General features: G+C 57.9%; 1 protein-coding gene and 1 long non-coding RNA gene across 4 annotated transcripts in view; one reads left to right on the top strand and one right to left on the bottom strand.

The window, feature by feature from the left end:
• The window catches only part of NOL4L (nucleolar protein 4 like), a 64,159-nt gene extending 53,754 nt beyond the window's left edge, over positions 1 to 10,405 (bottom strand). The window contains exon 1 of the mRNA XM_009562711.2: positions 9,912 to 10,405. Coding sequence (XP_009561006.2) covers positions 9,912 to 10,220 — 309 coding nt within the window. The 5' untranslated portion in view covers positions 10,221 to 10,405. The remainder of the gene's footprint in view (positions 1 to 9,911) is intronic.
• On the top strand, positions 10,172 to 21,013 carry LOC128853837 (uncharacterized). 3 transcript variants are annotated; one of them, XR_008452645.1, is made up of 3 exons: positions 10,172 to 10,308; positions 14,443 to 15,854; positions 17,948 to 21,013. It is a non-coding gene; the product is annotated as an uncharacterized LOC128853837 (long non-coding RNA). The 3 variants fall into 3 exon arrangements; XR_008452644.1 differs by lacking the exon at positions 10,172 to 10,308 and having other exon boundaries at positions 14,216 to 15,854; positions 17,948 to 18,564; positions 18,918 to 21,013; XR_008452643.1 differs by lacking the exon at positions 10,172 to 10,308 and having other exon boundaries at positions 14,216 to 15,854; positions 17,948 to 19,231; positions 19,366 to 21,013.
• Positions 21,014 to 22,138: the final 1,125 nt, after the last annotated feature.

Here is a 22,138-nt window from a genome sequence, read left to right as displayed (position 1 = left end):
CCATATCCCTGTCACACAAACTCCGAGCATGTTTTGAGCTGGATCTTCCTTGAAGTCGCTCATTGCTTTGAACAACCTCCACAGTGCTGAGGCACCAAAGTAAAGTCCTTCAGGTTGGAGGGGGACAAGGCACTGTAACAATGAGTGACGAGGTTACCTGTCACAGCAAGGTGACCCCTCTCTTCCTGGGAAAAGACCTGGCAGTGTGAGGGCCGTCGTGCAACATCATCATCCCTACAGCGAGGACACGGTGATGTCAAAATGAAACCGAGGAGGAGGAGGCATAGAGCAGCAGCGGCCGCTCAGCTCATCAGTGGCAAGCAAAATTATGTAAAACAAGTTACAAATGATGCTACAGCCAATCAAGGTCAGGGTGGACTGAGGCTGAGCCCGGGATGCGTGGCATCATGGTGCCAACACGGTGCCATTGTTCCCTGGCAATGCAGAGCATGTGGGCCAGAGTTGGAGTCTCCTGCAGGAACAGCAAGATGTGCCTCTAGGAAGATGATGGTGGCTCAGCAGCCGCTCGAGGTGGATGAAACGCCTGCACCCCCTCCCAAAATGCAGCCTCCTTGCCAAGTAAGGGCACTGCAGGACCTGAACCTTGCTGCAGTGGCTCCAGCACAGCCTGTCCCTGGCCTCGGAGCCTGGAAATGCCGATCTCCCACTCCACACCCCAGCATCGCCACGCCGCATGCTGCTGCTCCCTGTGAGCGAGCTGGGCTCAAGAACACCATGCCTTAGATCCAGTCGGTGCCGAATGATGGTCCTCTTGCACTTCATCCCCCTTTTCCCAGGATGGGAACCCAGCAGAACACATGGTAGGACACAAGGTGAGAGCAGGCGCTCCTATTCACCCTGGGTTGCAGAGGGGGGTCTGCAAGGATGGAGGGTCCTGTACAGGGGGTCGGGATAGGGAGACATGGGAGGGATGCTGATGGATCTCTGATAGGTCTCCCCCTGCATTCAGGTAAACCCCATGTGGATCCTGGCCTGTTCCCATCAACCATACCGGGCAGATCCCAACTCTTCCAAAAGCTGAGCTCTGACCATGTGTCATGCCCGGGAACAGCTCCCCATTGACCTGGGACCACTGAGGGGATGTTTCTGAGCTCTTGACTGAGACTACATGTCGGGGGAGCAGAAGTCGAGAGCGTTCTTTAACGCTCTGTTATGGTAACCCATCCACAGAGACACCTCTCCCGGGCCAGCAACATCCCATCACATCTGGCCCAACAGAAAGGCCTCCCAGCTGGGTCCCCCTGCTTTTCTGCACGGCCGTCTCCAAACAGGGATGCTACTGGGAGCAGAGGAAAGGAAAGGCAAAGCAAATGGGGCAGAGAAGCCAGACAATTAATCTAACCTGCCCTCTGCATGAGGAATAAATTGGCAGCTGACAGGTTATAATCTGTGCAAGCAGGATCTTCACAGGAGAGGTGAAGGCTCCATCGGGGGCCAATTGGATGGTTAATTAGGAGGACAAAGCAGAGGATTCGTGAAAATGTTTATGAAACAGTGCTTGGCAAGGGAGCCTCTGAGAGACAGTCAGCAGAGAGGAGCTGCTCCTGCTTAGGAGGAGGAAACACGAGGGTGAAACAGCAGAACCGAGCACCAAGAGAGAAAGCAGCAATGCAAATGCCCATAAGCGGGACAGGGGATTCCCAGGTGTGGTGCAGAACAGTTCAGGGAAGGACCCTATGACATCTCATTTTTCTAGAAATACATGGGCCGTGTCCTCCTCCTCCCTCCCTGTCCCCACCCCTGTGACCAAAAAAAGCCGGGGCAGTGCAGAGCAGCCTCTCGAGGTGGCTGGCAGGCAGCCGCCGCCGCAGCCAATCCGCGCTGCGCTCGCCGTGCAGCGAAGGGCACGAGGAAAGCAATTAAACCGAAGCTTTGATTAGGACTCACAGATGACTGCTTGTGTTAGAAATGCCTGAGCTTCTTTAAGCGTCTTGGCAGTGGCTGGAGCCAGCCTGATCCCCCATCCCCTCCTCGGCGCGGTGCTGCTGCAGCAGGAGCGTGACTGATGCTCTCTGTCCCACACACGGCTGTGAGAGCTCAGAGGTAGGAACCAGTTGCTAAGAGACAGGACTGTACTTTCCAGCCCACATCCAGACCTTTGTCACCAGCTCAAGGGCTTTCTGCTGGATCCCAGCACCCAGCGCAGGTGAGTGGGAGCAGGCAGGCCTCCTCCCAGCTGCCAGAGATGCCTGGTCCCAGCTCATGGAGCCACACAACCGGCATCCAAACCACGGATGGGAACGACAAACCCTAAAGCGTCCCCCAGGGACGAGCTCCCCGGGGCTGGCTGCCAGACTGCAAACTGGAACTGTGTGTTGATAACTGGGCACCAGTGCGGACAGCACATGCAGCACCAAACCCAGAAGGGTTTGGCTGTCTCAGCAGTGTGATCAGTGCATGACTCAGGGTTTGCTTTGAGATCGTTCCTTCAAGTGCAAGCCAGGGGTCCCAAGTGTTATTATCCCTTGTATGGAGGAGGTCCCTGATGAGTCCGAATTCATTCCTTAGCCAAGACTCCGTAACGCAGACCCATCACTCTGTCTGGCTAAGCGGAAAGCCCAAACTCTGAGCCACAGAGGCTGTTACTCCATCTCCCCCAGAGTAACCACCTCCTCAGTGAGGCTCGGGTCCATCTGAGCTGCCAGCATTGCCTCTGCCAGTGGGTCAGAAGGGACGCACATCCTCCTCGGCTGCTGAGCCGGTGCAGAGCAAGGACAGAGAGAAACCATTCACAAAGCACCTCGGTTTCCCGACTGTCCCTCCCTGAACGGCCCCGTGCCACACTGGTGAGACACAACAAGCTCCACGTCCCTGTCAGTGACTGCTGCCTTGATCTCGGACACGGAGAGAAGAAGCTGTTACACCAACCCTCTGCTCTGACCACCTGCCCCCATACACACACAGTCTCTGCAGCTATTTCTCCTCAAACAAATTGCCATTCTTTGGCACCAGCCATAAAAGTGGAGGTCAGCAGCATCCCAACAAAACCAACAATGTTGGCCAACAGGTACCTGCCCTCGCCACAGTCACCGAATTAAACCCAACACCAGAACTCAGGGGTGGCTTTGGCCTATCCTGATGCAACTCTTAGAGGTGGGCACAGCTCAGAGAAGATCAGGGGAAGGCAGTTGCTAATTTGCGCTAAAGAAAGAGCTATGAATATGCATTCCGCTGTCACAGCAATGCAGGCGAGGTTTTGGGAAGCAGAGCATCCGTGCAGGCTGGGGGAACAGACACCGCGTCGATGCTCTGCGGTTCCCTGCCATTTGTTTCTCCACAGCTTAAATTCACCGGCTGCTCACGCCAGACCTAACGTAACAGCAAAAACACAACTGTAGGAATGACGTTAGCCAGAGGTTATTACTGAGAGTGGTTTGGACCAAGAGATTCCTGAGAGAGGTGTCTGGAAGGAGTGCAGCTGCCTCCCTGGATTCTGTTACTGGATCGGTGATCGAATCCCTCTGCCTGCCTGTGGGCAGCGTGAACCCCTCTGCATCACAGCCCAGGGGAGAGATGGAAAAAGCCACGGATCGCCCTTAGGGAGAGTCCTCTCAGCCCCTTGTTAATTCTTGCCCAGAGGGCTTGGACCCCTCTTCCAAGAGTGTGGATCTGCTGGAGGGTAGGAAGGCTCTCAGAAGGACCTGGACCATGGCTGAGGCCAACGGGATGGGGGTCAACAAGGCTCAGGCCAGGTCCTGTACTTGGGACACAACAACCTCGTGCAGCGCTCCAAGCTTGGAGAAAATCATCTGGAAAGCTGCCTGAAGGGGAAATAAATGGATGATCTTAGACGTCTTTTCCAACCTTAATGATTCTATGATTCCTTTGCAAAGGTGGGATGGAAACTGAAAAGTCAGAACAACCGCACCTCATCAGACCTGGATTTCTGTCTTTTCCATTTTAGCCTCATTTAACAAGCCCTTGCAGGGCTGTGCTTTCTTTGTTTGCCTTTTCACCTTCTTCACAGCAACACCCACCAAGAACCAGAGATCTGAGAGCAATTGTGGGGAGAGGGAGATAACTTTAGGATGAAAGTTATCCAAAAAATGCTGTCCCTCTCGGATCAGCAATGCTGTTGATGTTTCTGGAATCACACAGGATGTACAGCATTGATGACAGACAGGTTATTCTTTTAGAAACCGTTCAGTCAGACTTGTATCCGGGCCTGGGAACAGGAGGAGCAGTGGGATGTGGGACCTTTGCCGAGGTGACTTCAGGTCCGATGAGCACTGGTGACCAAAGCCAGTCCCCAAGGCTAAGGCTGTCTGGGAATGGTGGTAGCTCCCACCAGAGCTGCGCTATGTGCACTGGACCACAATGCCAACACTGCAGTGGGGCTGTCTCCTAATCAGGTTTGTAGTCACAGCAGGAGAAAAGCAAGAACTGAATTAGGTGCTGTTTCCCCTCCTTATTCCCAGGCTGTCCTGGAGGGGTAGGAGTGGGCAGGACCTGGAAGCAGGCTCTGCTGCCAGGTCTCTTGCTCCCAGCTCGGTGAGGACCTTCATTCTGCCAGTCTGCATAACTGCAGGTCGTCAGCGCTCTTTAAGTTCACCTTGCAAAGGTGCTGGAGCTTTTGCTGCTGCCTGGGGAGCTGAAGCCAGCTCTCTGACCCAGAGGACTGAGTATCGCTGCTGTGACCCCGTGAGGAGCTGAAGGCAAAAACTGTGCTGATGTGCAGATTTGGAGCTGAATCTGGGAGCAGTGTTGAGGTAGGAGATTTTCTCTAGGCTGGGTGGAATGGGACCACACACTCCGGCCAGCACCATGCCACTCTCCTAAGTGCACATTTAAACGTAAACCTGCCATCAGCTCAGCTCTTGGAAAAGCCAGGGCCGCCCCATGTGCTAAGGGTAGGCTGCTCCACAGCAGCAGGAAGGCTCTATGTGCTCTAAGGAAGGCTTGTGCTACAGAAGTAACAGACAATTTCTCAGGCAACACCCTCAGGCCCGTTTGCCCTGTCTCAGGCTCTTCTGAATGGGCTTGATTTGGTGGTTTTTTTTTCATCACTTGAAGTCTACAGCAAGTCTAAGTGGTTCTTCACAGCATGAAAACCTTCTGCTGACTAATGTTCTTAGAGGTTATAGACGTGCAGCTTTTTGGGGCAGTGAATATGGCCATTGAAGGGTACTTGTACCAGGAAAAATGTAGCCTCTATGAGCTGCTGGAGCAGCATCTTTCCAACATGCCTGGCTCCTCAGCTCGAGCGCTCTGCCACTGTGCAGTGCTGTCCCAAGGCCTGGCACCGCAGCTTTCACGTCACAACGCTCCCCGTCTCTGGAGCGGAAACGCATTTAGGAATAGGCTGCATTGCATGATTTATCCAGTGTCCCATGTGAGGCTTTCCTGCTGCTGGTGAACGGCCTCCATCCAGTTTGCTTTCTGGTCTCTCCAGTCCTCTACACAGCACTCCCACCGCCCCAGCACCTTTCATAGAATCATGGAATCATTGAGGTTGGAAAAGACCTCTAAGACCATTGAGCCCAGCCACCAGCCCAACCCCACTGTGCCTGCTTTCCTCGGATGCGCTTCCCAAGGCACAGCTGGGAGATGGCTTCGCTCGCCTGGCTGTGGGGGAGCCCACAGAGCTGAACAGCACTCGGACCACAACAGCAATGTACCCACACCACGTCCTCAGCCTTCCACACAAGAGCCCCCGACCCTGCAGTCAGCTCTGCAGGGTACAGGGAGAGAGGCAGAAAGCACAATCCAGTGTGGGCAGCTCTGCGGAGCCCACCCGTCCCCACGCCCTGGCACAGTCCCTAAGGGCCGCTCCGATGCCAGGCTGTCCCTGCCTCATCCCGCAGTGCCCCCGCCTACATCACGGGCTGCCAGGATGAATCTGTCCTGCGAGGCTTGCCGCTGCTCCAGAGTTGTGACAAGCTCCCATCACACATGGCAAAGTATGGCATTGTTGTAGAGAGCTTGTGGAACCCTTACCACCCAAACCCAAAGCTGAGGCCAACCCTGCCCTGCATACCCTGCCGCTACAGCCAAGCTCAGATGCATCGCCGGCTCCCACCACAGCGATCCCTGCTTCCCTGGTCCTGTCTCCATCTCACTCTCCCTTTGGATGAGGAAGACTGTCTAAATGATGCTAAATGCTTAGGACAAGAGGGACACGAGATTATAATGAACTGCATCTTAGCACCTTGTCACGAACAAATCCTTCCACAGTTGTTAGCAAATCTGGGGAGAAGCGAGAGCGCTGGGCACCCAGCATCGGGGTTCAGTCCAGGCTGCAGATAACGAGATGGGTTTACACCTTAGTGCACATCAGCAGCCTGAAGGAAGGGCAGGTCTGGGCACTTTGGGCTGTATCCATTGTCTGTGCTGCAGTAGCACACAAAGATGCCCTCCTCCTCCTCTGAACACTCATAACGCGTTTCTTTCCAACTCCCTGACCTAACGGATGCAGCATCCAGCCCGCAGGTGAATAGGGGCTGCCAGACAACAACGTCCTATGCTACCCGACCTCCCGCATTTATCTGCGGAGGGGCTTTTTAATTGTATGTGTTAAATGTCCAGCATCTTTGGGACGTTCATCTGGGAAAAAGAAATCCGAACAGCCTCTGTGCCAGACATCCGTCCGCACTGCTGTTCCTATTCCCAGTGCATTCTTTGAGAAGACCACCATCTGCTCTGACCACCACCCAGGGCAGATGCCCCCTTCTCAGCACGCAGTCCCAGCTTGCAAGCCACCCAAATCTGATTAGGGCTGTTCTGATGAGAGGCCTGGAGGAGGGCAAGGGAAAGTTGCTCGGGAGGGAAAATAATAACCACAGGGTAATTATGTTTTCGCTACAGATGCACAGAAAATACAGAAACCAGCTCAGGATGCGTAAGCCAAAAGGAACAGCTCCCCGGGGCTGCTGCTGGGGGGGCAATTAGTTTTTGCGTGTGGGATTATTTTTGTTCCAGAGAAGTGGCCCCAGCCCTGTCAGGGGGAGGGAAGATCTTATCCCAACTGCTGCCCTCTACATGCTCTCCACCACCTCTCTCCTCTCCACCACCTCTCTCCTCTCCACTACCTCTCTCCTCTCCACCACCTCTCTTCTCTCTTTCTCTCCTGGCACCTCGGATTTCCTGGAGCGACCTGCGGCCACAGCACCACACACAGCCCCCGCTGCACCGCGTGTGCAGCCGTGGGACGGTCCCGAGCACGATGCTTTGCCAGCATGGGCCTGGGGAAGGATGAGTGCCCAGGACACGTGGGATCAGGTTGCTGAGGAGCAAAGCCAGGACACAGTAACCGAAATGCCGCTCCAGAGAATTTGGGAGAAGGAGCTGAACAGGCATTAAACCAGAATATACGCTTCACCACCGAGCAAAAGGCTTGTATCAGCTTCATGAATTATTTGACTGCAAGCACGAGCGAAATGAAATACACCCCAAGCCCAGCCCAAAGCACCCAGGACGAGGAAAGCACGGAATTATCAGGATCTAAAGAAAATCCCTGTCAAGTTATCCTAAATTGGAGAGCCACTTTAGGCAAAACCAAAACACCGCGACTGTATCCATCTGAATCGGTCCCCGGGGCTCCCAGCAGAGAGGGGCACGGTGGGGCTGGGGAGGCTGGGGCAGAGCACCCAGGAGGCAATGACTTCTACCGACTGAGCACTGGAGGGTTTTGGGGAGCACGATGACTGGTTTTCCCTACAGCCAGTGGCTCTGTAAAGTGCTCCCAGCCCTGCCGTCTGGCGGGCTCTGGGACATGAACGGTATTGCCCTTTGGAAAATCCAGCTGTCTCCAAGGGCAATGCCTGCTTTTTTGTTTGCTGGTTTAGGAGCCCCGGGTGCATCTCCCGTCTCCAGCCTGCAGGGACTCTGCCAGGGAAGATGTGGGGGCCTGGACACGCTCCTCCTGAAACTTCATCTGGGCAGAAGCCCTTTGGGAATCCGTGGGCTGGCTGGCCTGCTTGAGCCGCTGACCCTCGGGACGCCCTCCTGGACAAAGAGGAGGGGGCGTCTGGGAGCGGCGGGTGAGGGAGTCTGGCTCGGCCTCTCGGGGTACCATGACTCTGCAGCATTTGGAAGAGCTGGGATAGAGTTGCCGGATGGATGGAGAGGACCGGGGGACGCGTGGGAGCTGCAGAAGGGGGTACTGCTCCCAATTCGCCCTCAGTGGGGGCTTTCTGGGTGGGAGGGGCGGCGGGCGAGGGGGAGCTGGAAAAAGGTCTCAACAAAAAAATAATAAATAAACGGCAAAGAATTTTTTTTTTTTTGGGGGGGGGGAATGGCACGGGGGGAGGGGGTGGCGAGGGGAGAAAGAAAGGAGCCTCTGAGCACCAGGGAGGGAAAGGGAGAAATAATGACCCTTCCCCCTCCCCCCAATAATAAGGCAGACCAGATGGGAGGTAAATAGTGCGTTTAGAAGCATTTGCCACAGATGGGCTGCCCTCAATGGAAGCATCCTCCAGCCACATCAATGCTGGAGTCTGTGTGTGCACAGAAAACACTGCACCCTTCAGAGCAGCGGCAGCAGCAGCAGCAGCGGGAGAAGGGAGGAGGGAGGATAAAAACCCCTCCCGGAGCCCTTCTGTGCCCGCCGGCCCGGAGCGGCCCCGCCGGGGCGATGTCCCCTCGTGTCCATCCTCCGCCCGGGGACGGGGCAGCGCGGGGCGCACCCTGCGCTCAAGTTGCGCCTCTCCCTGCGCGCTCGGGACGGGAACAATGGGGCGGCGGGGCAGCCCCGGGCGGGGCGGGGGGTGGAGGGGGGGAACAGGGCGCCCCGGGGTTCCGAACAATGAGACCCGGAGAGGGAGTTTGCCGGGACGGCGGGCAGGACGGGGGGGGGGGTTGGGGGGTGGGCTGCCCTAACCCGGGCTCCGCCGCCTCCCGCACCCCCCGGGGCAGCGGCTGCGGCGGGGCGGGACGCGGGGCGGGGGCAGCGGGGGGACCGGCGCCCCCTCCCCGCCGCTCCCTGCCCTTGACTGCCGCCCCGGCCGTGGGGCGCATGGGAAATGCGGGGCGAACGTGATCGGACGAGCTGGGGGGGGCAGCTGGGGGCGCCGTGTGTCGTCCCCCCGCGGGGGCAGGTGCACGGGCCATCACCGCCACCGCCCCCGGGGCGCCGGCAGCGACCGGGAACGGCGGCCGCACCAGATGGGACGGGGAGATGGGGCGGGGGGGGAGAGGGGGGGAACGGGCGTCGTGTGTCCCCCCCGCGGGGGCAGGGGCACGGGGCGGGCATGGGGCATCACCCCCCCCCACCGCCGGCAGCGCCCAGTAACAGCGGCCGCACCGCATGGGACGGGGACCGGGGAGATGGGGGGAGGGAGGCAGCGGGGGCGGCAGGGGCTGCGTTCCCCCCCCCCGCGGGGGCAGGTGCACGGGGCGGGCACGGGGCATCACCACCCTCATCACCCCACCGCCGGCAGCGCCCGGGAACCGCGGCCGCACTGGCTGTGATGGGGACGGGGACCGGGGAGATAGAAGGGGGGGGGGGGGGCGGCACAGCCCACCCCACCCCCCCGCGGGGGCAGGTGCACGGGGCGGGCTCGGGGCATCGTGCCCCCCCTGCCCCGGCAGCGCCGGGAGCGCCTGGGAACGGCGACCGCACCGGATGGGACGGGGATGGGGGGGGAGGGGGGCGGTGAGAGGGTCCGTGCGGGCGCCTCTCCGCATCCTCCGCATCCCGGGCGGGCCGGGGGCGGTGGAGGCTGCGGGAGCGGCCGGGCCCCGCATGGGGCATGCGCGCTCCCGGCGGGGCTGGGCCGCCCGGTGCTGACGGGACAGGGGCCGGCGGGGACGGGAAGGGGGGGACCCTGGGGCACCCCCACCCCGCACCCACCCCGCACACACAGGGGTGGACAGACAGACGCAGACAGGCAGGCAGACAGACAGACAGACACAGAGCCCCCCATCCCGGGGGGGGCACGGAGCGCACTAACCGTTCCCGTTTTCACCGGCACATAAACCACCACTTGACCCATCTTCGTCGCCTCCCTGGTGCCGTTTCCCAGGCGGAAGCCCTTGGACCGGACCCAGAACTGGAACTTGCCTTTCTCCCCCCCTCCGGAGCCGCCGCCGGAGCCGGATCCCCCCTGCAGCACCTCGGCGATGCGCTGGTACTTGCTCCGGGTCACCGTCTTGGTTTTAGCCGAGTCCCCGTAGGTGCGCAGGCACCAGTCCCGGAACTGCCGCCCCAGCTCGCTATCCCCGGGGCGGCTCCCCCGGAGCAGCAGCGGCGGCTTCGGCATCGCCCGGTACCGGCGGCGGCGGCGGTGGAGGCGGCGGCAAACGGCGGCTCCCGCTTTTCGCTGTCCCGGAGCAGCCGGGAGCGGCGCGGTGAGGCTGGAGCAGCGCGGGACGGGGAGAGGGAGGGCAGTGGGGGCGACAGCCGGGATGGAGCGGGGAGGAAAAGGATGGAGGGAGGAGGGGGGGATGGAGAAAGGGAAGGGGGGGGCCGCACCGGACAGCGGAGGGAGGCACCGGCGGCGCCAGCAGCAGCAGCAGCCGCTCCTGTCACAGGATCACAGGCGGCTCGGCCCCCCCCCTCCCTCCCTCCGCCCGTCCCTGCCTCCTCCTACACCCCCCCCCCCCGCCCCATCCTCCGGCAGCCTCCTCCTCCTCCTCCTCCTCTCAGCGGGATCCCACCTGTTAGAGCGGCTGCGACGCTAACGGACCCCCCCTCCTCCATCCACTAGCCCGGGGCTACCGGTCGCCCACCCCCCCGTGACCACTGGTCCCCCTCCTCCCGCACCCAGTGGTCCCCGCAGCGAGGGATGCGCCCGGTTCGGTCGTCCCCCTTCTTCCCTCCCTCCCCGCTCACCGGCCCGGGCGGGCCGGTGAGCGGGGAGGGAGGGAAGAAGGGGGGACGCGACCGAACCGGGAGGGGGGTGTCGGTGGTCCCAGACAAAGGGCGGCGGGTGCACGTGTGCGGCGGGACGGGGCGGGCACCTGCCGAGCCGCCGCAGAGCCAGGGAGGAGCCGCCGGGATCCGTTCCGGCTCGGAAAGATGGGGATGGAAGCGTCGTTCGGGATGGTCCTAAGGGGGTGGGGATTGTCCCGGGCAAACGGAGCCCTCAGGCCCGGAGAGGGAGACAAAGGGCGGTCCCCGGTCCCGGTGAGCTCGATCCTCTCCCCCCCGCAGCCGCCCCCGCCCGCCGCGCCCCGGTCCGTGGGAAGGAATCGGGAGAGCATCCTCATCCCAGCATCCCGGGGAGGCGGCGCTGCCCGGCCCGCGGCGGGGAACGAGCCCCGGCGCTGCGGGGAGGGGCTCGGGACGAGCTCCCCGAGGGGACTCCGGCGCGGGGGGAACGACCGAGGGGCGGGATGGACCGCCTGTCCCGGGCGGCGGCCGGTGCTCCGGGTGGCCCTGGCAGTCACACGCATGTGCCGAGCTCCTGGTGGTGCCAGGCGTGTGCTTCTGGTGTGGCCATGGTGCCATGGATGTGCTGCACGCCCACCCGGCAGTGCCACGCGTGCCCCCTGTCCGACAGTGCCACATATGTGCTCCCAGTCTGGCCATCAGTGCCATGGATGTGGTCCATGCCCACCTAGCAGTGGGCATGCGTGCCCCTTGTCTGTCAGTGCCACACGTGTGCTCTCAGTCTGGCCATCAATGCCATGGATGTGCTCAATGCCCATCTAGCTGTGCCACGCCTGTGCTCCCAGTCTGTCCATCAGTGCCATGGTTGTGCTCCGTTGCCCACCCGGCAGTGCCACATATGCCCCCTGTCCAGCAGTGCCACATATGTGCTTCCAGTCTGGCTATCAATGCCATGGATGTGCTCCCAGTTTGTCCATCAGTGCCATGCGTGCCCAGAGTCTGTCATTGCCACGTGTGTGCTCCTGGTCTGGCCATCAGTGCCATGAATGTGCTCCATGCCCACCTAGCTGTGCCACGCGTGTGCTCCCAGTCTGTCCATCAGTGCCATGGTTGTGCTCCATGCCCACCTGGCAATGCCACATGTGCCCCCTGTCCATCAGTGCCACGTGTGTGCACCCAGTCTGGCCACGGGAGCCATGGATGCGATCCCAGTCTGTCCGTCAGTGTCATGCATGTACTCCATGCCCACCCAGCTGTGCCACACACATGCTCCTGGTCTGTCCGTTGGTGCCACGCATGTGCTCCATACCCACACAGCAGTGCCATATGTGTGCTCCCAGTCTGTCCAGAAGTACCACACGTGTGCTCCCAGTCCATCAGTGCCGTATGTGCTCCCAGTCTGTCCATCAATGCCATGCATGTGCTCCATGCCCACCCAGCAGTGCCACACATGTGCTCCTGATCTGTCCATTGGTGTCACACATATGATCCCAGTCTGTCCATTGGTGCTACACAAATGGTCTCTGTCCATCAGTGCCACGTGTGCCTCCGGTTTGTCCATTGATGCCATGTGTGTGCTCCATGCCCACCTGGCATTGCCATGCATGTGCTCCCGGTCTGTCCATCAATGTCATGCCATAGGTGCCAGAGGTGTACTCCCTGTCCATCAGTGCCATGTGTGCTCCCAGTCTGTCCATCAGTGCCATGCATGTGGTCCGTGCCCACCTGGCTTCACCATGCATGTGCTCCCAGCCTGTCCGTCAATGTCACACCTGTGCTCCTGGTCCGTCCATTGTGCCACACATGTGCTCCCTCCAAGTCCATCAGTGCCATGTGTGCTCCCTCCAAGTCCGTCAGTGCCATGAATGTGGTCCAGCTCCGTCCATCGATGCCATGTGTATGCTCCATGCCCACTCAGCAGTGCCGCGCCTGTGGTCCTGCTCTGTCCATGGGTGCCATACACGTGCTCCTGGTGTGCTCATCAGTGTCACATGTGCTCTGTGCCTTCTCCATGCCAGCTGAGGGCACAGCAGTGGTGTGGACCAAGGGCTGCCCGCATTGTCAGCAGCTGTAGGGCCAGTGTGAGGATGTAGGAGCAGAAGCTGGGAGCCTGTGGGAACCTGGAAGAGGAATTTGATGTGTCAGGGAGTTGTCTGAGGCCGGTGCTGGAGGTGCAGGGTGGTGGTGGAGCCAGCCAGCACGCAGGCAGCCGCGGTGCCGCATGCCCAGAGCTGGAAGCAGGGGAAGGTGAGGGCACTTCACTGGTCGAAGGGCAGTTTTCTTCACTGCCCCTCACCCTGGGCCAGCCACTCCGTGCCCATCCTGCATCCCTGAGGTGGGAATTGAATGCTGCTGGAGCTGGGCCATGGGTCAGCCGTGCCAGAGGGTACAGTGGAAACAGGAGATTTCTGTGGCACTGCGGCATTGCAATTAGTTATTGAAATATGCCATTGTAAGCCACGGTGACCCTCTCTGCCCTACTGGATGTCTGGACACCTCAAAAAATTCCCAGTGTCACCATCCAGTTTCACTGGGCCCAACGTGATGCTGGTGGGACTTGGGGAGCACACAAGGTTGTTCTCATGTTGGCTTTTCCGCCACATAATATGGGATGCCTACAGGAACTTGCTAGTGCACAGCAGTGTTTTAACTGAGCACTAAAAATCAGATGGAGAGCCTTTCCAGCCTCAGCCAGCCATGGACGTAGAGCTTTCTCAGGGGGCTGCTGCGAGGAGCAGTTGAGGGGACAGAAATGGCAGAAAGGAGACGGATATTCTGCACAGCTGAGGCTCAGTGGGCAACTTCCTAGCAAAGGGAGATCCAAAAGTGTTCTCAGGAACTGACAGAGGCTGCCCAGGGCGGTGGGGGAGCCCCAGTCCCTGGTAGGATTTAAAAGTCATGTGAATGTGGTGCTCAGGGACAGGGTTTAGTGGTGGTAGTGTTTGGTTTATGGTTGGACTCAATGATCTTAAAGGTCTTTTCCAACCTAAACATTTATGGGATTCTGTGATTCTAAGGAGCTGGTTGATGAAGTCAGGCTCGGCTCTTGGTGTGCTACAGCCCATGGGCATCCTGCTTGATGGTGCCAAGCAGTGACCGGCTGAACTTGGTTTCCAGAGCTGGCTGGCACAGGGGTGGCTGTGGGGGTGGGTGGGATTTCCCATCAGAACTCTATGAATAGGCTTCACAGGAGGTGTGGTGGTACCTGGCTCTCCAGGAGTGCCAGGGAAGAGCTCAGCGCTAAAGTCGAGCTGCTCTGCAGGAAACGTTGAGTGAGGAAGGGAGTAATAGGACGTTTTGCTTTTGCTGAGGAGTTACTCTCCCCAGGTGTGGTGTAGCCTTCTGCACCGGATCAGACCTCCTTGCTGAGGCGATCACTGAATTCCCCACCTTGTGGTTCAACTACTCAGGAGCCAAGGTAAAAGGGAATGTCCTTTCGCACCACTGCAGACATGGACAAAAGTTTTCTCCTACCTCAGCCCACCCATGCGAAGCTGAGATAGGAGATTGCACATCCATTGAACCTGAATGTTTTCACATGAACAGCCCTGATTTAGGTTTTGTCGCTACCAAATCATGGTGACCACTGAACGTTGGCTCCATCAGCACAAAGCAGTGATAAGCATTATTTTTTCCTTGATGATTACTAGACACCCCCCCGGCTGGGCATGAAAGGTGCTTTACAGAGAAAGACACCAGCTGAAGGGTTCGAGTCTGTGCCAGAAAAGGAGAAGGAACTGGTGGGATGGCTCAGAGTGAGGGGTTGCTTGTGGCTGCCGGTTGGTCACAGACTCCTCAAGCCTGCTTGAGTTTGTTCGGGTGAACCTTTACTCGACATGGAATGAGCCACTCAATGCATGCAGCTGATAGAGGGGAAGGACCTCAATGCTCTGCTCTCCAGCAGCGACTGCCTCTGTGGAAAACAGCTGGACACTGCGGCATTTCCAGGGAATGGCCTCCGCTGGTGTACAGCACCCACTGGGCTCAGTGTCTTTGCGTCCTGGTCCTCTAGATGGGGTGAGCAATGTCCTTTAAGCCTTTCCTTTGACTGGGTCTCTTGCCTGTCCTCCACCTGGCTTGGTTTATTGACAGCTGTGGTTAAATGTTGTGTCTGCTCCCTGATGTCAGGAGCTGAATCTGCATGGTCTTCCTATTAAGAAGGTTTGGGAGATACAGAAGGTCAGTGGAGGACACGGACACCTCCCGCGGGATCCAATTGCTCCAAGCCCCATCCGACCTGCCCTTGAACACCTCTGGGGATGGGGCAGCCACCACTGCTCTGGGCAACCTGGGCCAGGGCTTCCCCACCCTCACACTAAAACATTTCTCCCCAAGATCTCCTCTCAGTCTCCCCTCTTTCAGCTGAAAACCCTTCCCCCTCAACCTCTCCCTGCCCTCCCTGATCAAAAGCCCCTCCCCAGCTTTCCTGGAGCCCTTTTCAGTGGTTGAAGCTGCTCTAAGGTCTCCCCACAGCCTTCTCTTCTCCAACTCCAGCTCTCCCAGCCTGTCCTCGTACAGGAAGTGCTCCAGCTCCTGCTATCAAGGCCAATCTTATCCTTAAAGGTAGGAAAAAAGAAAAGTGGGAGTGTTTGGTGGCACTGGGCCTTAAGCTGGAGGCAGAGACACTGTGTGGTGTTTAGCTCAGGGCATCTGCTCCAGGTTCTTCATAGCCGAACACTTGATAACTCCAGGTCTGTTGCTATTTATACCATATAAATAACAATTTAACTTCCAACAACTCTAAACCAGACATCAGTTCTCCTTGTAAGATTTGTTCAGTCAGGGGTACCCCAAACCCTGGACCATTGTGCTGGCTCGTGATTATCCTCTCACACACGTAAATCCAAGGAAATCAGGAATTAACAATTATAATACCTAGAAAATGTGTAAGTGTCAGGGCAGCTTGGCTGGCATGGAAGCTGGAGAGGGAGAGCTGTGGTGCCTCTGTAGCACTGGGAGTGTCCGCAGAAGGAATGTGCTGTGTGCTGAGAGGTTCCTTCTCCAGGAACATGAAAAAGGAGCTGCCAACAGGAGCGCGAGCCATCCAGACTGATAAAACCAGGTAATTTTTATCCATCCTATAGGTAACTGGTGGAATTTATCACCCAGAGGGTGTTTGTGGATGCAAAAGGACCGCGTGCCTGTTTGGAGGAAGAACCTGGGAAGGCATAGGTGTAAGAAGAAGGGCAAAATACACACTCGTACTTTAGGGAGTAAGGCTGAAACTGCTGGTCCAGAGTGAGAAAGATGCTTCCTTGGAGGATGTTTTCTTCCCCAGTTCTTTGTAGGAGCACTCAGTCCTACCTTGAAGTGTCTGATGCCGATCAAGGCAGGGCAGCACAGTAGGAATCACCTTGGCCGTATTCCAACCTTCCCGGTATTCCCGAAGTGACAGCAGGCACCCAGCACTGCGAGCAGGATGAGCCCTCAGCCCCTGCTCCTTCTGGCAGAGCCTGGCTGTGACCCCACAGCCGGTTGGGACCATGCCAGGGACTCCCCGATCCCCCCGACAGTGGTTCCCTGCTGCTGGGGGTGGCAGTGGTGGACACTTCCCGTGTCGCATCCCGGACACCCCCAGCTACGTTTAAAGTGATAACTGGAAAGTGATAACTGGGACGTCTCCTTCTCCTTGAAGCTCTTTAAATGCAGTTTATCAGCTGGAAGTGAGGGCCACTAAATACCCTGTAAAAAGTGGTGTACGCCGGCCAGCAGCATGTGTCCCTGTTGGAGAAGGCACCATACCGGCCAGTGTCCTCCAGTGTCCCCAGCTACGCTGCTCTTGTTGATCAGTGTCTGGATTCGCACTTGAATAGGACCCAAACTGGAACCGGTTACCAACCCCCTGAGTGCTGCTGGGTGGGATAAGAGGGGTGGGAGTGGGGGAACCAAACCCGTCAGTGGGTGTAGCCCAGTGCTGAGCAGCGCAAGGTGATCCATCAACTGGAGAGCCATGATCCATCAGTGGGAGAGATGAGATCCACCAACAGGAGGGCTGTGATCCACCAGTGGGATGCAGTCAAGAGAAAGAGGAATGATCCCAAGTTGTCCAGGGAGAGACATTTCAGGGCAGGCACTGCAAAGCACAACGGCTCTGTTGGAGCTCCAGGCTCTGTTTCTGGTGAGCCACGGTGAGAAAATTCAGTGTGGCACTTAGTGCTGAGGGAGTTGTCTGGATTGCTCTGGAGAGAGAAGAGTGTCTGACCATGTGCCTCAGCCCTGATCCCAGCAAAACGGGTGCTGAGAGAAGGGGCATTTGTGGCAAGTTGGGAAACGGACGCCAAGGAGGGACACGGGCTGAGCTGTGGCACCGTGGAATTAATGGACTGTGTGCAAATCTACATTGAATTGGGGAGATGCTCATCCAGAACCGGAGTTGATGGTCTTCACAGGAGCAATCTGGGGGGAGAACCTGGCTGCTGTGAACTTGGAGCTTGGTCAAGGTGTAAATGTGGTGACACAGAGCAGCTGCCACTTGCATAGAGCACTGGGCACCATCTGAAGTCCCTGGAGGATCTCTGTCCCCAAAGGGAGAGGACACATTGGATTCTCCTGTAGTTTTTGCTAACTCTGTCCCTAAACAATGAGATTTTTCCAAGTAGAATTATTCTTGACTTTAATCAAAACCTAATTTAGATCCAGGTCAGATAATAAGTCAAACAGCTAAGGGCAGGCAGCAAAGAGCAGGAATTCCTCCTGGAGCCTATTGGATTTCTGTCTGTCTCGCAGCACCAAACCATTATTTGGGGTAGCTTTCGCTCTGGAGAGGCCTGGGACTGGTGCAGGCGGTGGGGCCGGAGGGACAAATTGCATGGGGATTTGTGGAAATCATAGAGAGTTTTCCCACCTTCTTATTCTGTCCCCAGCGTGGTTTCAGAGGGCTGGGAACACTCAGTGGCTGTGCCAGGGGGAGAAACCTTGGGATTGCAGCAGCCTGAATGCTGTGGTGAGGACTGAAATACCCAGAGGCTGCCAGGGCTGTGTGGGAGCCGGGACGGGAACAGCCAGGGAGCTGCGGATCAGGGCTGAGCTCCATTTCCAGAGCTGCGTGGGGAAGTCTGATGGCACCTGCCCACATCCTCTGCGACTGCACATGATGCCACGGCTCCCTCACTTTCAAGATCAGCAAATTTACCCTTCTCTGCATTTTTTCTTCAGGAGAAAGAAGAAAACACCCAGGCGAGAGAGAACAGATTTCCAGGATAGGCTGTGCTAACACGGTACAAGCTGTCAGCAGGCGAGCTTGGAGGAGACGGGATGCCCTCTGTGAGCTGGAGTCCTCATTGTCTGTGTGGCAGGGGACAAGAAGGGAAGTTGTGTGAACCAAAAATAGTCTCACAGTTTGGGAAGTGAAACTGTGTTCCTGTGACCTCTCACACTTGTGCTTATGTGCAGGGCAGCGGGTTGTCTTGCTCTGCCAGCCGAGAGAGAGGGATCTCGCCTTCCCTCCAGGTGCAATCCATCCCTGCAGGCGCATCCTCCCATGACCCATCACCCGCCTTTAAAATCCTCGCCATGGGTGCACTCCAGCAGCATCTGCAGCTGCAGACATCTGGATGGGGCTTTCTCATGAACCTACTTACGCTGCTCTGGGGTCAAGGGATTGCTCTGGGCTCTGAGGAATCCCTGCTGCCTCTGCGGGACCTCTGGGCACTGGGCACGGCTGGATTGCAGTGGGAGAGGCAAGTGCTGGATCTGCAGGACCTCTGGGCATGTCTGGATTGGGAGGAGAGGCGAGTGCTGGCCCAGGGTGGGCAGCTCCCATCCTTTCCAAGGTAGGGGTCTGGCCTTTACCTCAGTACGTTTAAATGCTGCTGTGCGAGGCATTGCTGGCTGGTGGGGAAGGGAGGAGGCAACAGGGACTTTGTGCCTTGGGAACGCTGCCTGCTTGTCAGAGCTCCCAGGAGAAGCTGGGATTGAGTTTTCAGTGTGCTGGTGGGCACGAGGGCCTTTGTCATGATAATTTTGTGGGGCATTTAATGGGCTTAGGCTGAGTCCTGGAAACCCAGGCAGCAGTGGGGTAATGAAATGTCGGCTATCTTTCGGTCTGACTGCATCCCATCTCGTAATATCTTAAATGCTTGGATACCACTGTTAACTTAGCTCATCCATCCCTTTCCCTGCCCAGCTGGGTGCCCAGCGTGGTCTGTGCTGGGTGCATGCTGACCGCAGAGAGCGCGCTGCTCATGGCTGTCCCTGAGCAGGTTCCCCAGTGCCGTATGTCTCCAAAGGCTCATTACCACCAGAGCTGGAGAGCCTCGCCTGCCGCCTTGCCCAGAGGAGACGCTGAGCACCAGCAGAGCTCGTTACCCTTAATGGGACGAGAGGCGCTGGGGCACTCCGCAGAGCCAGGCCAGCAGGATGCTGCTTTGTTCATTCAACTTCTTGTGTCACAGCGGCCGAGCAAGCATCTGGGCGGTTTCTTTTGGTCTTATCTGGGAGGTGAGCTGTTGGGGTTTTTGCCCAGTTCCCCAAGATATTCTTGGGGATGTTGGAGTCTGGTCTGGTCCCAGAATAAAGCAGATTCTGTGTCGCCCTGGGGCTGAAGGGGTTAATTTTTGTGCTTCTCTCCCCAGCTCGCTGCGGACTCTGGCTGGGACAGAACATCTGTCTGTTGCTATGGCTGCAGTACACTTGAAGGGGATGACTGGATAATTATTGCAAACATCCATCCTGCCTGATGTGCTCCCGGACCCTCCCTGCCCAAATGCAGGGGGAGCAGCCACCTTCGAGCACAACTTCAGCCACAGGGATCCTACCTAGGGATGGCGGGTTGGCAACACCTTTTCATTTGCATAATTAATGAGGCCGAGGCTGCAGGGCTCCTGGGAAATCCGACGCAGAGCAGCAGCAATGAAATGGCACAGAGGGCTCCAGCCTTCTCGGTGGCTCGTTAGAGCTCTGCTGGCTGACAATGCCGCGCTTTGGAGCTTCAGGGGAGTTGTTCTCCCATTTCCATTAATTTACCACCCACTTCCATCTGAACAGATTGCTCTGGGCCCGATCCTGCAGTACCTCCTGCCGGGTGTAGGGCCCAGGTTTGTGTGTGATGGGCAGGATGCGGCCGGCGCAGCAAGCGGGCAAGCCCTGGTGCAAAGCCCGTTGCCTTCAGGGCTGTCTGCACCAGCTGAGAGCCTTGGAAGCTGCACAGTCCTGGGTTGTGGCATGGACCCAGGGCTTCCCTGGCCTCTCACGGCTGGGCAGGCTGCTGCCTGTGTTCCCTGGCTGTGCTGCCGCTGCTTGCTGCTCGGTCCTTGCTGAATCAAGCTGTGCCTGCTGCTTCATCCCTGCTGTGCCCGGCACCATCCTGCGTGTGCAGATATGGTGTCAGCACCGTGACCGGCCGGTACATCCATGAGGATGGGCACCACTGGGGAAGGGTGGGAGGCTGCTCCACGGCATGAGCTACTCGCTGGAGCCTGCTGCGAGCCCTGGCTGGTGGTCCACCCTGGATCACCCTGCAGCTGCGCCTGCTTTCCCAGTGGCGCCCATCGAGGGCTGTGGTATGCCCTAACCTCATACTTCCAAGCCACTCCGTCCTCTCCTCTGCTCCTAGGAATCAACCAGTGCCACCAGCACCTGCCCGCAGCACCCACAGCGCCTTTGTTCTTGGTGTTGGGCTGTTCTTTTGCCTAGTGGCATTAACCCTGCCTTGGGTCAAACCCTGGAGGCGTTAAAAAATCCAGGTCCTGTCCTGCGTCATGGGGTTGTCTGTGTTTCAGTGCATCCCACCTCTGAATTAGTAGAGAAAAAAATAGCAGAGGTTCCCCGTCTGACCGGACCCTGCTGTACTCTGCTCAGCGATGAACCTCAATGCATCCATTGTACATTTTTTTCTGTTTATCAGCACGTGGTGGGGTAGGGAGTCTGAGTGGAGCCGGGACCACGATGAGCACAACGCTCTGCAGCCGCCGGCCAACCAACAGCATCAGGTCCGGGACGTCTGCTGGTGCCACGCTCCCTCTGCAGAGGTCCAAGTAGGCTGTGCAGGACAGTGCTGCCACTTGCTTTTCCTGTTATCTCTAACACTGGCAATAAATAAGATTCTCATAAACACTTCACATCTGCAGAGCACCCCATAAGCACCCGCGGGGCAGAGCATTCCCTGAGGCTGAGGATGGGTGGCAGGTAGGGAGTGGGGTCGGGACGGTGGGGCTTTCCATCAGGCAGCGTCACCTCCTTAAACCAGGAAGGGTGGCATGAAGACAGGATAACAGTGTTTGATCCTTATCATCCCTACATTTTTGTGTACGGTTCAATAAACTCCTTTGCTTGCACAACTTACTTCATTCTCATCCATGACTCAGGTGCAAATGATCCGCTCACATTAGCAAGTCATTGAGTGGAGCCCCATGGCTACAAAACCTTCTAGAGATCCTAAGTTTGATTTACTCAACCTGGAGGGCAGAGCCAAGCACTTCCCTCTTCAATGCCCTGGCAGAGAGAATGGGGCAGATGAGGGTGGCAGGGTGGGTGTGCCCCACACGCCTGTTCAAAGGGCATGGCTGAGGTTGGTATCTGTTTGCTAAATCTGCAGGTCTGTTGGAGTTTGGGGGGCTCGTGGAGCCTCTCTTCCCCCAGGAGTTCATCACATCCAGCCCCCAAGGAAGCTCTGGGATCTGCTGTTCCCAGTCAGGCCAGCCAGGGCGGGCTGGGTGCTCAGGGGGCTGCAGGAGAATGGGACATGCTCAGCACCTCTGAAAGCCATCAGGATGTGCAGCTCTGCTTGAAGGGATCTCACTTCTAGGTGCCTGGAGGTTTCTTGCCTGAAAACACACTGGGCATCTGTGAGCTGCAGGTCATCAGTAGCGTGTCCAGGTGGGAGGATCACTGTGGCAGGTGGAAAGATGATTCCACTCCCTGCTCCCAGTAGGGTCCTGTATCCATGGTGTCCTGGAGCTGTGGGGGAGCTTCTCCTCCAGCCCCAGGGCTCCAGGGCACAACCTGTCTGTGGCTTTGCCCCTACGTGTGATTCAGGTGGAAGGGTAGGAGATGTGCACTGTCCCATGGCAGGGTACAGGGCATTATCTCCTCCCCAGTGCCGCTCCAGCAGTGACTCCCGTGTCCCTAGCCCAGCCCTTAGAGAAAGAAGAGCTCTTGGGATAAGGGTTTTGTTTCCATGCTTCCCCAAGACTGCAGGCAGGGAGGAGGGCAAGTGAGTCACTGTGAAGCCATGGCTGAAATACAGAGCTGTGCCGGCAGCTGGAGCAGTGGGGCAGTGGCTGTGGGGGGAGGAGAGGCTGGTGCAGTGCTCCCCCAAGGACAGTCCTGGCCCAGAGCTCGCAGTGGGGACTGGCGCGGGGATGGAGGCTTGCCATCTCCCTGGGCTTGGCCCGATTTCCAACGTGT

Source organism: Cuculus canorus, chromosome 16, assembly GCF_017976375.1.
Source record: "Cuculus canorus isolate bCucCan1 chromosome 16, bCucCan1.pri, whole genome shotgun sequence".
In the NCBI taxonomy this organism is placed as follows: Eukaryota; Metazoa; Chordata; class Aves; order Cuculiformes; family Cuculidae; genus Cuculus; species Cuculus canorus.
Note: the sequence above shows the minus strand (reverse complement) of the source record. Positions and strands in the feature narration are given on the sequence as shown.